This window comes from Lutra lutra, chromosome 2 (genome assembly GCF_902655055.1).
Source record: "Lutra lutra chromosome 2, mLutLut1.2, whole genome shotgun sequence".
Taxonomy (NCBI): domain Eukaryota; kingdom Metazoa; phylum Chordata; class Mammalia; order Carnivora; family Mustelidae; genus Lutra; species Lutra lutra.
Window position 1 is genome coordinate 162574161 of NC_062279.1, and position 13191 is coordinate 162587351.

General features: G+C 37.2%; 1 protein-coding gene across 7 annotated transcripts in view; it reads left to right on the forward strand.

The window, feature by feature from the left end:
• The first annotated feature begins 229 nt into the window (after positions 1 to 229).
• Positions 230 to 13191, forward strand: part of TBC1D19 (TBC1 domain family member 19) — a 156902-nt gene continuing 143940 nt past the window's right edge. For 2 of the 7 annotated variants that reach the window (XM_047719061.1, XM_047719059.1), the window contains exons 1-2: positions 346 to 464; positions 914 to 961. Coding sequence is in view for 2 of the 7 variants with exons in the window: in XM_047719058.1 (XP_047575014.1) it covers positions 366 to 464 (99 nt within the window). In the remaining 5 variants the exon portion in view is untranslated. Of the gene's footprint in view, positions 465 to 913; positions 962 to 13191 lie in introns of all 7 variants that reach the window. The other 5 variants (XM_047719062.1, XM_047719063.1, XM_047719058.1 and 2 more) reach the window with 4 other exon arrangements.

Here is a 13191-nt window from a genome sequence, read left to right on the forward strand (position 1 = left end):
TATGATAAAACACAAAAATACACGACTCTTGAGTTCGCCTTCCCCATTAGACGCACTGCAGTTCTGGAGAAAAGAGCTCTTCTTGTGCCTTTTCGATGTAAACCAAGCAGGAACAATGGAATGAAAAGCTACTCCTAACGAGGTCTTTTTTTTTCCGCCAGCGGAACTCAGGCGCTGGGACCTTCAGCCGCCGGGGGGACCAGAGAGGAACGGACTCACGGCCCGGCAGTTGCCTGGTAACGCCCGCTGGAGGAGTCCCAGCGTAAGAAGGTCCCGGAGAAGTGTCACTGGCCCCGAGTGAGACCCCGTAGCCCGTTCTCCCCGCGCCAGCTGTCCCCGCGGCTTGGCGGGCTAGGGCAGCGGAAATGTTGCAGGAGGAGTCGGATTTGTCTCTCATTATTGCCCAGATAGTCCAAAAGCTCAAGGGCTCCAATTTATACGCTCAGTTGGAACGGCAGGCCTGGGTGAGTGAGGCCGAGCGGGAAGGGACGGGGTCGGGCGGGGCCGCGGGGATGCCTGCACTCCGCCTGCAACACGCTAACCCAGGCGGGAGCCGGCTCCTGGTCTCCCCTGCTCCGCTCCTGGGCGCGGAAAAGCTTCCCTTGCGGGTGCAGGCTGCACTTGCTCAGCCTCGCGCGTGGGGTAGTCGATTTTTAAAGAAGGGTGGGGCGCACCCCGCCTTTCTTTAGGCCAGAGAATGCTGAGGCTGTTCATTGAGACCATAGTCCTTTCCAGGGTCTAATTTTTTAAGCTTCTAGAATCAGTAGAGACGGATGGGGCCACGCCTTCCCCCACATTTTTCGTCTGGAGGGCGTTTGGCCCCCAGGTGCTTTTTTTGTGCTCACCGTTAGTCCGTCACCTTCTTGCCCTCTGTCCTCCCCGCAGTGATTTCTTCCTCTTTCTCCCCATCCAGCGTTCACGGAGTATTTTCCCAAGGTGCTAGGTTTCTTGGGATGCAGAGGTTGGTCTTTGCCTTTTTGTGTGAATGTCATGTCAACGGGATCGTACCGTATGTGAATTTTCGTGTCTGGCTTCTGTCACTTAGCATAATGTTTTTGAGATGTAATCGTATTGTTGGTATTTCGCTAGTTCTGTTTCTTTTTACTGCTGAGTAGTATTTCATGTTTCGATGTACTATGATTTGTTTATCCATTCATTGGTTGCTAGGTATTTTCCGTTACAGCTATGGGTTGTTTCCAGTTACAGAGATTATGAATAAAACTGACATATACATTTTGATACAGGTTCTTTGCTTGAATATTTGTTTTCTTTTGGATAAATATCTAGGTGGGAATTGCTGAGTTATATGGTAAGTGTATGTTTAATGGTATGAGAATCTGCCAAACTTTTCCAAAGTGGCTGTATTATTTTGCCTTTCTCCCAGCAATTTTGAGAGTTTCAGTTGCTCTGCATCCTAGTTAGTGCTTGGTATTTATTTATTAATTTTTATTTATTAATTACATTCCTCTGGTAGGACTATGATATCCCATCGTGGCTTTGATTACATTTCCTGTATGAGTAACGATACTGAGCATCTTACCATAGATTAATATCTTCTTTGGTCAAGTAGTTTGTGCAAATCTTTTGCCCATTAAAAAAATTGTGTTCTCTTATTGTTTAATTGTAAGGATACTTTATATATGACACAAGTCTTTTATCAGACATGCATCTTGCAGATATTTTCTGCCAATAGGTGGCATATCTTTCCCTTTCCTTAACTAGATCTTTCAAAGAGCAAATTTTTTTTTATTTTGATGCCATTTTTTAATCTGTTTCTTCATTTATGATTTGTGTTTTTTTGTGCCCTACCTACAAATCTTTGCCTGACCCAAAGTCTCAAAAAGTTTCTCCTATGTTTCATTCTAGAATTTTTATAGTTTCAGATTTTACATTTAGGTTTGTGATCCATTTCAAGTTAATTTTTTGATGTAGATAGATTGATGTGCAGTACCACACCTGTTTCCAGTACCTCTATGTTGAGACACCTATCCTTTCTCCACTAATTTTGTTGGTACCTTTGTTGAAAATTGATTTAGAACACACACATGCACACACACACACACACACACACACACCCACCCCTATTTCTGGCTCTTTGCTCTGCTCCACTGATCTATTTGTTTTGACTTTTGTAACTTTATAGAAAGTCTTGAAATCAGATAATTAGTTTTCCAACTTTGTTCCTTTTTTTCAAAATTGTTTTGACTATTCTACATCCTTTGCTTTTCCATATTAAAGTTTAGAGTCATCTTGTAAATTACTACAAAAAGTTTGCTGGGATTTAGATTGGGATTATGTTGAATATGTGGATCAATTTTGGGAACATTGACATGTAAACAGTGTTGAATTTTCTGCCTATAAACATATTTTATCTCTTTATTTCTATTTTGTTTTTTTTCTTGTCAGTGTTTTATAGTTCAGTATATAAATCTTGCAAATATTTTGTTTAGATTTTCCCCTAAATATTTTTTTAAAAAGATTTTATTTATTTATTTGACAGACAGAGATCACAAGTAGGCAGAGAGGCAGGCAGAGAGAGAGGAGGAAGCAGGCTCCCTGCTGAGCAGAGAGCCCGATGTGGGGCTCGATCCCAGGACCCTGAGATCATGACCTGAGCCGAAGGCAGAGGTTTTAACCCACTGAGCCACCCAGGTGCCCCTCCCCTAAATATTTTTTGATGCTATTATAAATGCTGATTTTTTCTCATTTCATTTTCCAATTGTTTGTTGTTAGTATGCAGAAATATGATTGATATTTGTATATTTACCTTGTATCCTGTGCCTCACTAAACTTACTTATTAGTTATAGTACCACTTTTTGTAGATTGCATAGGATTTTCTTTCTTTCTTTTTTTTTTTTATAAAGATTTTATTTATTTGTCAGAGAGCGAGCATAGGCAGACAGAAAGGCAGGCAGAGGCAGAGGAAGAAGCAGGCTCCCCGCGGAGCAAGGAGCCCGATGTGGGACTCGATCCCAGGACACTAGGATCATGACCTGAGCCGAAGGCAGCTGCTTAACCAACTGAGCCACCCAGGCGTCCCTGCATAGGATTTTCTAAGAACATATGTCATATGTGAATAAAGATAGTTTTATTTCTTCCTTCCAATCTGTATGCCTTTTCTTTCCTTTCCCTTTCTCTCATCTCCTTCCTTCCTTCCTTCCTTTCTTTCTTTTCTTTTCTTTGCCTTGTCACACTACCTAGTGTCTCTACTGCAGTGGTGTTTAGATGTGTTCTATTAGGTTGAGGAGCTCCCTTTTATTCCTTGTTTTTTGAGAGTTTTATTATGAATGGATGTTGGATTTTGTTAGATACTTTTCTTGCATCTGTAGAGATGCTCATGTGATTTTTCTTTTTTAATATGTTGATATGGCAAATAATATTGATTGGTTTTGAATGTTGAACCAATTTTGCATTCCTGTGATAGATTCCACTGGTTTTGATGCATCATCCTTTATATATATATTTCTTGATTTGATCTGCTAGTATTTTGTTGAAGATTATGTGAATATTTTCATGAAAAATATTAGTTTGTAGCTTTAACATCTTCATCTAATTTTGTTATCAGGTAATGCTGATCTCATAAGTTGAGTTGGGAAGTGTTCCCTCCTTTCTATTTTGTGGAAGAATTTGTATAGAATTAATATTATTTCCTTCTTAAATACTTGGTAGACTTCCTAGTAAGGTCACTGGGGCCTGGAGTTTTCTTGGTGGGAAACTTTTTTATAAAAAGTTTAAGTAAAAAAATATATGCAGGGCTATTCAGTTTGTTTATCTTGTTGAATGTTCTGTGTGCATTTGAAAAGAATGAACATTCCGCTCTTGATATTCTACAAATGTCAGTTAAAGTAGTCAAGTAGAGGGGCAATTTTGTTTGAGTGTGGAGGCTGACTAAGTATGGAAGCTTCAGGCAGTATAGTTGGGGATCAGGCTAGGCTTGAGTTTTGTTATTACGGTGATTAGCTTCAGTGTACCATAGGCTTCAAAGTTGGTGGGCTGCTGTAACTTTGTGCTTAGAAAGGGCCCTGGAAGACTGGAAGGTTTTTCTCAGTGTTTTTTCTACATCCTGTGCTTTCGTCTGCCTCTGTTTGCCTCTGCCACAGAGAGAAGTCTCTCTTCCTTCTCTTAATCTTTTCCTCAGCAGTAGAATGCTGTTTGTTTATAGGTCCTAAGCTCATGGTAGGTACAGGCATTCTCTATTCTACGGGTCCTATCTTAGTCCATGTGCCTTGGGAGTGGGTCTTTCTCAGCATTCCTTTCTCTTCTCCCCTTGGCACCCAACTCTGCCTTGTATTTGTTGCTGATGTTGGGTGAAAGAGAGATTCCTGATCCTCACTAGTGCTGGCTTACCTTGTCTTTGTAGGATCTGGTGTAGATCCTACTGGTGTAGGATCCTGGGCCTAGGAAAGTCTTTCTTAAATTCCCATGAGGAAGATCATTTTTTAATCCATCTCACCCCCAGAAACAATTAATTATTGCCTTGTCTTCAGAGTGGGAAGTTTCCTGAGCCCTCTCTCAGAAGTTTAAGGCCTTTTCCTTAAATCAGTGGAAAGTTAGGCAAGGTAGCATGGTTTTATGCCTGTCCTAGAGTGGCAGTTTATCCCTTCTTGTGCACCTGTGCCACAAAAGAGGGCTCTCTGCAGTTCCTGGCTTTGCCCCCATTCTTTTGGATGAGCACCAGCTAGAGACCCATGGAAAAGAGAATGAATGTGAGTATAATTCCCCATGTGTTTGGTTATTTTTTTTTTTTAAGATTTATTTTATTTGTTTGACGAGAGAGAGAGAGAGAGAGTGCACAAGTAGGCAGAGAGGCAGATAGAGGGGGAGAGGGAAGCAGGCTCCCTGCTGAGCAGAGAGCCCGATGCGGGGCTCGATCCCAGGACCCTGAGATCATGACCTGAGCCGAAGGTGCCCACCACCCCCATGTGTTTTGAGCTTTTAGTTATTTTAAGTTGAAATGTTAGCCCACATACATACTACAGTTAAAATTTTAACTGATTTCTTCTTTTTTGCTTTTTTCCTCCTCTGCTTTGCCAAAGGTGAGATAGTTTGGCATCCCTTCTGTCCTTGGAGAGGCTTGTTATTTTTTTTGAAATTTAATTCACTTGATTGTCTACAACTTCAGTTTTCTGATGGTTCAAGAACAAAATAAGATTTGGTAGAGTATACCTTTTTTTTTTTTTTTTTTTCTCGTTAGGGTGGGAGAGACATTCTTGTACTGGCTTTCTGCATCCTATATATTAGTAGAACTCCAATAACAAGTGTTAAAGGATTGCATCTATGTCCATGAGAAAAATTGGTCTGTAATTTTTCTTTCTTATAATGTCTTTGAAAGGCTTTATTATCAAGGTTATGCTGGCCTGATAAAATGAGTAGAGAAATGGTTCCTCCTTTTTTATTTTCTGTTTGCTGAAGAGTGTTATGAGATTGTGTTATTTATTTCTTAGATTTTTGGAAGAATTTTCCAATAAACTGTGTGTCTTAGATTTTCTTTTCAGAAGGTTTTTTTTTTTCTCTTTTATTAGCAGACTTCATTTTTTAAGAATGGCTTTAGGTTTACGGCAAAATTGAGCAAAAGGTACAGAGTTCCAATATATTTCCTTTTCTCTTGTATACAGTTTTCCTATTATTAACATCTTGCAGTAATGTGGTACTTTCTAATAATTGGTGAATCAATCGATACATAATTATTAAATAAAATCCATAGTTTACATCAGGAATCACTTTTTGTGTTGTACTGTTCTAGTGGTTTTTACAAATGTGTAATGTCATATATTTGCTATTTCAGTATCTTACAGAATAGTTTTACTGCCCTAAAAATCCTCTGTGCCTCACCTACTCATCCCTCCCTCCATTCCTCCCAAGCCTCTGGCAACCACTGACTTTTCTGTCTCCATAGTTTCACCTTGAAGAATGTCATATAGTTGGGCTCATGCAGTACGTGGCAGTTTAAACTGGCTTCTTTCACTTAGTAATATGCATTGAGTTCCTCGATGTCTCTTTGTGACTTGATAGCTTTTTTTTTTTTGGAATAATATTCTATTGTGTGGATGTATCACAGGTCATTTGTACATTCACCTATTGAAGGACATCTTGGTTGCTTCCAAGTTTTGGCAGTTACGAATAAAACGGCTAAAACATTCCTGTTTAAATGTTTGTGTTAAAATAAAATACCAAGGAGCATGACTGCTTGTATGGTAAGACTGATTAACTTTGTTAGAAGCTGACGACTTATCTTCCAATGTGGCTATACCATATTCCATTTCCTTTACCGGTGAATGAGTTTCTGTTGCCCCACGTCCTCATCAACAGTTGGTGTTATCAGTACATTAGATTTTAGCCATTTTAACAGATGTTTTGTGATATTCTCACTGTTGTTTTAATTTTCAGTTCTTTTTTTTTAAGATTTTATTTATTTATTTGTCAGAGAGAGAGCATACACAAGCAGGTGGCGCACAGGCAGAGGGAGAAGCAGACTCCCTGCTGAGCAGGAAGCCAGATGTGGGACTCGATCCCAGAACCTTGGAATCATGACCTGAGCTGAAGGCAGGTGTTTAACCAACTGAGCCACACAGGCATCCCTAATTTACAATTCTTTAATGACATATGATACTGAGCATCATTTCAGGTGTTTATTCGCCATCTATATATCTTCTTTGGTGGGTGTCTGTTTGGATCTTTTGCCCATTTTTAGATTGTATGTTCTTATTGTTTTAAGAGTTTGTCGTACAATTTGGGTACACATTTTTTATTTTTGTTTTGTTTTGTTTTGTTTTGTTTTTCAATCAGCTGTGTTTTGTACAAATATTTTATCCCAATCTGTGGCTAGTCTTTTCATTCTCTTAACAATATCTTTTGCAAAGAAGTTTTTAACGTTTAGTGGAGTCCATCTTATCATTGTTTTTCTTTTATGGATTGTGCTTCTGGTGTTGTGTCTAAACATTAATTGCTAATCCCAAAGTCACTTAGGTTTTCTCTTATGTTATCTTTTTGTAGAAGTCTTGTAGTTCTGGGCTTTAAATTTAGATCCTTGATCCATTTTGAGTTAATTTTTGTGAAGGGCATGAGGTGTGTATCTAGATTTTTTTTTTTTTTTTTGCATGTGAATGTCAAGTTTTTTGAATACGATTTGTTGACTTGTTGAATAGGCTATCTTTGCTCCATGGAGTTGTCTTTGCTCCTTTGTCAAAGATCAGTTGACTGTATTTGTGTTGGTATTTCTGGGTCTCTATTCTATTCCATTAATCTGTTTGTCCATTCTTTCACCATTACCACACTGTGATTTCAGTAGCTTTATAATAGGTTGAAGTTGGGTGGTATCAATCCTCCAACTTTGTTCTTATTCTTTAATATTGTGTTGGCAAGATTTTTAATAACATTAAATTTAATAGATATAGGAATATTAAGATCTTGTATTTCTTTTATTGTGACTTTTTTTTTTTAAGATTTTATTTATTAATTTGACAGAGAGAGAGATCACAAGTAGGTAGAGAGGCAGGCAGAGAGAGAAGAGGAAGCAGGCTCCCTACTGAGCAGAAAGCCCGATGCGGAGCTCGATCCCAGGACGTTGAGATCATGACCTGAGCCAAAGGCAGAGGCTTTAACCCACTGAGCCACCCAGGCGCCCCTTTTATTGTGACTTTTAATAAGTTGTGTTTTTCAAGGAATTTTTTTATTCCATTTAAATGATATAAATCAGTGGCCTAAAGTTGTTTATAATAAACATATTTTTTTAATGTCTGAAAATTTGATTACAGTTTCTGATAATGGTAATTCATATGTGTGCCTGTGTGGTGTGTTTGTTTGGACAGTTTTGCTAAGGGTCTCTCAATATTATTAATCTCATTAAAAAAGTAGTTTAGGCTTTGATGATTTTGCCTTAATTTTTGATCATATCTTTATTAATTGCTTCCTACATTCCTTAGGATTGATTAACTGTTTTTTTGTTTTGTTTTGTTTTTAGTTTCTTCAAATGGAAGTTTACATCAAAGATTTGAAACCTTTCTTCATTTCTAAAATATGCAAAAGAAAAAAAAATTAAAATATGCATTTAAGGTTATACTTTCCCCACTAAGCACTATTTTAATGGTATCCCCATAGTTTTAATGAGTCATATTTTCATTCAAAATATTTCCTAATATTTTTTGTGATTTTTAATTTGATGCAAGGGTTATTATGAAGTATATTGCTTAATTTCTATGCAATTCAGATATTCTATTTTTGTTACCGATATACAGCTTAATTTTAGTGTTGTCCGAGAACGTCCTCTGATTGATTAAATATTTTAGAAATTTTAGGGGCTTGCTTTATAACCCAGTGCATAATCAGTTTTGCTGAATGTTTCATGTGCACTTCTAAAGAATGTGTGTACTGTCACTCTTGGGTTAGGTTTATCTCCATATGCCTCTGAGGTCCACTTGTTAATTATGCTGTTTAACTTTCTTATAATCTCATTGACTTGTTTTTTTTTTTTTGCTTGTTTTATTAGCAATTGTAAGAAATAGGTTAAAATCTCCCACCGTGATTATATATTTGTCTATTTCTTTAATACTCTCAATTTTTTGCTTTCTATATTGTAAGGCTAATTTATTGGTTGTGTAAGATTTACATTGTGTTATCTTCTTGATAGCTTAAACCCTTAATCATTATGAAATGTCATTCTTTATTTCTAGTGAGTCTCTTGCCATAGAGTCTGTTTTGTCTGATATTAGTATAATTACGCCAGCTTTTTTTAGTTAGTGGTTGCATGGTATGACTTTTCCTATACTTTTATTTTCACTCTACTGTTACTGCATGTAAAGTGTGTCTCTTGAAAACTCTAGCATCTAATAGCTGTTTTTAAAATCCAGTCTAATAGCCATAGTCTTATTTTTTTTTAAAGATTTTATTTATTTATTTGTCAGAGAGAGAGAGGGAGAGAGAGCGAGCACAGGCAGACAGAGTGGCAGTCAGAGGCAGAGGGAGAAGCAGGCTCCCTGCTGAGCAAGGAGCCCGATGTGGGACTCGATCCCAGGACGCTGGGATCATGACCTGAGCCGAAGGCAGCTGCTTAACCAACTGAGCCACCCAGGCGTCCCGTAGCCATAGTCTTATAATTGTATTATTTAGTCTATTTGTATTTAATGAGTTTGCTGACATTAGTTTTGTATTTATATGTTACTGATTTAGTTTGTATTATTGGTCTTAATATTTTTTTTAATTTGATCCATTTGCTTCATATTCTGTTTTCCCTCTTTTGTTTTGATTATTCAGATATTATTCAAATATTTTATTATTTATTTTTCTCTCCATTAATGTGATAGTTACACATTGTTTTACTATTCTTTAAATCGCTACCCTAGAGGTCACAGAATTAATTCTTGATTAATTATAGTCTCATATAAATGATCACTTTACTATTTCCCTGTTAGCTAATGCTAGAACTTAGAACATTTTACTCATTTATGACTTTTTCCCTTCATTATTTTTGCCATGCCTTTTATGTGTAATTTAAATCCCTCAAGAGAGAGATTTTCTATGATGGCAGATGAGTAGGAAATCTTAGTTTCATTTGGTCCCAGGAATTCAGCTAGATACTTATCAGATCATTCTGAATACTTATGAACTCAACTGGAGATCTAAGAAAAGAATAGCTGCAGCTCTACAAATAGAAAAGCAACTACTTTATGAAAGAATGATAAGATTGAAAAACTCACCTCAAAAAAGAGAACAAGAGGCAGTACTGATTGCCAGGAATCTAATCACTATGGATATGAGTAAGATGTCAGAACTAAAGTTCAGAATACTGATTATAAAGATACTATCTGGGCTTGAAAAAAGCATAGATGACACTAGAGAAACCCTTTCTGGAGAAATAAAAGAACTAAAATCTAATCAAGTCAAAATTTTAAAAGGCTATTAAGGAGATGCAATAAAAAATGGAGGCTGTAACTGCTAGGATAAATGAGGCAGAAGAGAGAATTAGTGATATAGAAGACAAAGTGATAGAGAACAAAGGAGCTGAGAAAAAAAAAAGAGATAAACAATTACAGTATCCTGAGGGGAGAATTTGAGAGATAAGTGATACCATAAAGCAAAACAATATTAGAATAATTGGGATTCCAGAAGAGGGAAGAAAGAAGAAGAAGGTAAATTAAAGCAAATTATAGCAGAGAGCTTCCCTAATCAGGAGGGGGAAACAGGTGTTCAAGTCACAAGGAGCCACAGAGAATTCCCCCTCAAAATCAATAAATATAGGTCAACACCTTGACATATAGTAGTGAAACTTGCAAATCTTAGAGACAAAGAAAAAGTCCTGAAAGTGGCTCAGGACAAGAGGTCTGTAACCTACAAGGGTAGAAACATTAGACTGGCAGCAGACCTATCCACAGAGACCTGGCAGGCCAGAAAGGACAGGCATCGTATATTCAGGGAGCTAAATGAGAAAAACATGCAGCCGAGAATACTTTATCCAGCAGAGCTGTCATTCAAAATAGAAGGAGAGATAAAAAGCTTCCAGGACAAACAGGAACTAAACAAATTCGTAATCACTAAACCAGTCCTGTTAGAAATATTAAAGGAGATCTTTTAAGTGGAGAGCCCAAAAGTAACATAGATTAGAAAGGAACAGAGACAACATACAGAAACAATAATGACTTTACAGGTAATACAATGGCACTAAATTTGTATCTTTTAATATTTACTCAATGAAAATGGGCTCATGCCTCAATCAAGACACAGGGTATCAGATTGGATAAAAACGTAAGACCCATTGATGTGCTGTCTGCAAGGGTCTCAGTTTAGACCCAGAGACACCCCCAGATGGAAAATGGGGTGGGGTGTTTGAAAACCATTTATCATGTTAATGGACATCAAAAGAAAGCTGGGGCAGCAATCCTTATTTCAGACAAACCAGACTTTAAATCAAAGACTGTACTTAAATATGAGGAAGGATACTATGTCGTAATTAAAAGGTTTATCCAACAAGAAGATCTAACAAATGTAAATATTTATGCCCCTAACATGGAAGCAGCCAATTATATAAACCAATTAATAACAAAGTTAAATAAGCACATTGATATTAATAAAATAGGAGTAGGGAACTTTTAACTCCCCACTCACTGCAGTGGACAGATCATTTAAACAGAAGACCAACAAGGAAACAAGGGCTTTAAATGACATTGGACCAGATGGACCTCACAGATATATTCAGAGTGTTCCATCCTAAAGCAATAGAATATACCTTCTTTGAGTGCACATGGAACATTCTCCAGAAGAGAACACATACTGGGTTACAAATCAGGTCTCAACTGGTACCAAAGATTGGGATTATTCCCTATATATTTTCAGACTACAATGCTTTGAAACTGTAACTCAATCACAAGAGGAAAGTTGGAAAGAGCTCAAATACATGGAGGCTAAAGAGCATCTTACTGAAGAATGAATGGTTCAACCAGGAAATTAAAGGAGAATTTTAAAAACTCATGGAAACAAATGAAAATGAAAACACAACTGTTCAAAACCTTTGGGATGTATAAATGCAGTGTTAAGAGGGAAGTATATAGCAATACAAGCCTTTCTCAAGAAACAAGAAAGGTCTCAAATATACAACCTAATCTTACACCTGAAGGAGCTGGAGAAAGAATAGCAAATAAAGCCTAAACCCAGCAGGAGAAAAGAATTAATAAAGATCAGAGCAGAAATCAATGAAATAGAAACCAAAAGAACAGTAGAACAGATCATTTTTTCCTCTTTTTTCAAAAAACATATAGCTCGTAATTATTTTAAAGTCCTTGTTAGTTAACACCAATATCTGGATCACATGTAGATCTGTTTCTGTGGTGTTATTTTCTCTTAGCTTTTGTCTATCTGATTTTTACTGTCAGCATGACTAGTAAATTTTTATTTGATGCTAGACATTGTGTGTGAAAAACTGTATAGCTTATAGATGATATCTTACTTTATTGAGGGTTCCCTCTCCACTGGGAAGATACTCTTGTCACTGGTTACTGTAATCCAATTAGGGAATGCTCTGGGTTGAGGCTGAGTTTTAGCCTCTTAGGCCAATCTTCCTCTAGTTCTTTCCTGGCTCTCCAAAGTTTTCAAATAAGAATTTGATGTATTCTAGAGGTCCTTTCCTCTGTGGGTCCCAAACTCTAATTTTTCTCTTTTCAGACTGCTAAAATGACTTTTTCACAGGTTTCCTTCTTAGATTTTTAACTTTCTACTTCAAAGAATTCTAATATTCAAAAAAATTCTTGGGGACAAAACCAGCCATGTGCTTAAGACCTCCAGCTGTTTGCCAAAGCTGTCCTTATTTCTCTGTCCACTGTTGGTAGCCCTGCTTTATGTTGGGTTTGTATTGATTCTCAGCCTCTTGTCCGTGCTCAATAATGATTCCAGGGAAAACATGGCTATAGACAGCAGTTCATCTATGAATATTTTTCCATTTCTGTTACTGTAGTTCTTGTTGTCTCAGCAATTCTCTTCTACCTTCAGATAGTTGATTCCCTACCCCTCCCCGCCTTGGCTTTGCTAGTTCTATTCAGGGGTCCTGATCAGCCACCAGTTCTTTTATCAGCTTGTAAATGTAAGTCCCATTTTGTGAGGACTGAAGAAGATAATATGCCTGGCACATTGTAAGTGCTTAGTGAATGGGAGCTGAGGTATCCTTCAAAGTCCAAACAAGATTGCTTAAAACCTTGAGGCTTCTAATGGCCCTTAGAAAAATGGTCAAAATCCTTGATCATACCTACTCTACTATTTCAGCCAAGACCATTTAAGCTCTGTAGGTCTTCTATAATCTCCCAATTTAGTGGCCCATAGTACCTGGAACTTTCTTTTTGTAATATTTATCATGCCTGTATTTATTTTTTAAATGTCTGCTTTCCCCATTAAAGTATATGTTTCATGAAAGCAGGAAGAGTGTATGTCTTCACTGAGCTGCTGTATTTTACACCTACCAAAATGACTGATATGAGCCAGGTGCTCAACATGTATTTATTAAATGGAATAAATCCAGTTTCTTCTTTAATGTTGATTGTAATGACATACGTGGTATATCTACTATGTGCCAGATACTCAACTAGGTGATATAAGATTACAGAAAGCATCCTAACCATTCAAAGTCTTATGTGGGACTCTGCTTTTCTTTGAAAAGGTTTTTTTCCTTTAAATATTTCTTTTTTTTTCAAACTTGAGATCTAATAACTTAA